Raw genomic sequence first — 1442 nt, 5'->3', positions numbered from 1 at the left:
CGTTTTTTTATTTCCTGGCTGCTGGTGCCGAGAGTGTTTAACATAAATTAACTTATTTATAGGAGAGCTATGCCATTTTTGGGTCAAGACTGGAGATCTCCTGGATGGAGATGGATAAAAACAGAAGATGGCTGGAAAAGATGTGAATCCAGTGATCAGGAACTGGAAAATGCAAATCAGTATAACATCAACCACAACATGTAAGTAACAGTTAAGCAGATACATGTCAAATACCAGTGTACTATTTACGATTTTATGTTCTTTTTGAGTCACTGTAAAACTTCACAACCAGTATATAAAATTGGCGTGACAAAAGAAGTTATTTAGTTAGAGAAGGACCTTGTTAGAGAATATTGTCTGATTTCCTCACAAATGCATTTTCTTCTTTTTATTTAAAATTTTTAATCTTAAAAATAATCTGTGAGTTAGGTATGATTATTATTAATGCAACAATACAGAAAATACCAATAATTTATAATAATAGTAGTCTCTACAAAACAGAAAAATATTTTTATTTTAAGAGCCTGAGTTGCTTTAGAGGATTTGCTCTTTAAAGTTTAAAGAGACCTAGTAACCTTCTGTCTTGTTATTCTGACATCAGACATTTGTGGTATTGTTTGTGTGTACTGTCCAGTCACAGTCAATCCGTAGTTGACCCGCCAGCAAGTTTTCTGAGACAGTTAATCACAGGGGAGGAGATTGCCATCCTTCTCCCATGGAGCAGCTGGTGGATTTGAACTGCATGCCTTCAGGATTGCAACACTGCTTCTTGCCACTAAGGGATCAAATGTGTGTAGCCTCAGGCAATTTATTGTCACATTTGCATTCTGATTTATACGATAGAAAAAGAGGTCATAGCCTTGCTAATTATTTAATGGAACAACCTAAAAGTTGTGGAATATCACTTCTGTTCACATTGCTAGAGCACTAACTTCAAGGGAGGCTAGGAAAGCTAGGGTTTTTTTAGGGGTGACCATGTGTCCAGATAAAAATTGAAGATTGTGTTAATATAACAGCAGGAGAGAGAGACTATTATACCACAAATGGTACTTCAGAATTTGGAGAAGTTGAAAAGTCTGAAAACTTCTGGAGTGTTATGGACCTAATTGATTTTACTATATATTTTTATTTGGCAGTTGCACATTTATCAGCTGAAAGATTTTTCTTTTTTTGAGAGAAGTTTAGTAGTTTTAGACTAGAGCCTGATTTTTGCATCATTTGAAGTCAACATTAATTTTTTATTTCAGATTATAGCAAAGATGACAATTAATATTTGTTAGATTTGTACTATGGAATTTCTCTGCCATTCTTGTTTTATTACTTTATTAATGATTGTCAGAATAAGAATTGTAATTTGGTGTAGGATGAGATCATTAGTCTTGCAGTTATGAATTTTCAAGGATTTTTATTATGTTCAGAGCAAATTATTTAAAATTCATTTA

The 1442-nt window shown here is 33.4% G+C and overlaps 1 protein-coding gene across 3 annotated transcripts in view; it reads left to right on the top strand.

The window, feature by feature from the left end:
- Nucleotides 1-65: 65 nt before the first annotated feature.
- The window catches only part of FBXO25 (F-box protein 25), a 136835-nt gene continuing 135458 nt past the window's right edge, over nt 66-1442 (top strand). For 2 of the 3 annotated variants that reach the window (XM_006882847.1, XM_006882846.1), the window contains exon 1: nt 66-200. In XM_006882847.1, coding sequence (XP_006882909.1) covers nt 70-200 — 131 coding nt within the window. In that variant the 5' untranslated portion in view covers nt 66-69. The remainder of the gene's footprint in view (nt 201-1442) is intronic. The other variant, XM_006882848.1, reaches the window with a different exon arrangement.

Source organism: Elephantulus edwardii, unplaced genomic scaffold (genome assembly GCF_000299155.1).
Source record: "Elephantulus edwardii isolate Elephantulus edwardi_28Jun2011 unplaced genomic scaffold, EleEdw1.0 scaffold00025, whole genome shotgun sequence".
NCBI lineage: Eukaryota > Metazoa > Chordata > Mammalia > Macroscelidea > Macroscelididae > Elephantulus > Elephantulus edwardii.
This window is presented reverse-complemented; position numbering and strand designations above follow the sequence as displayed.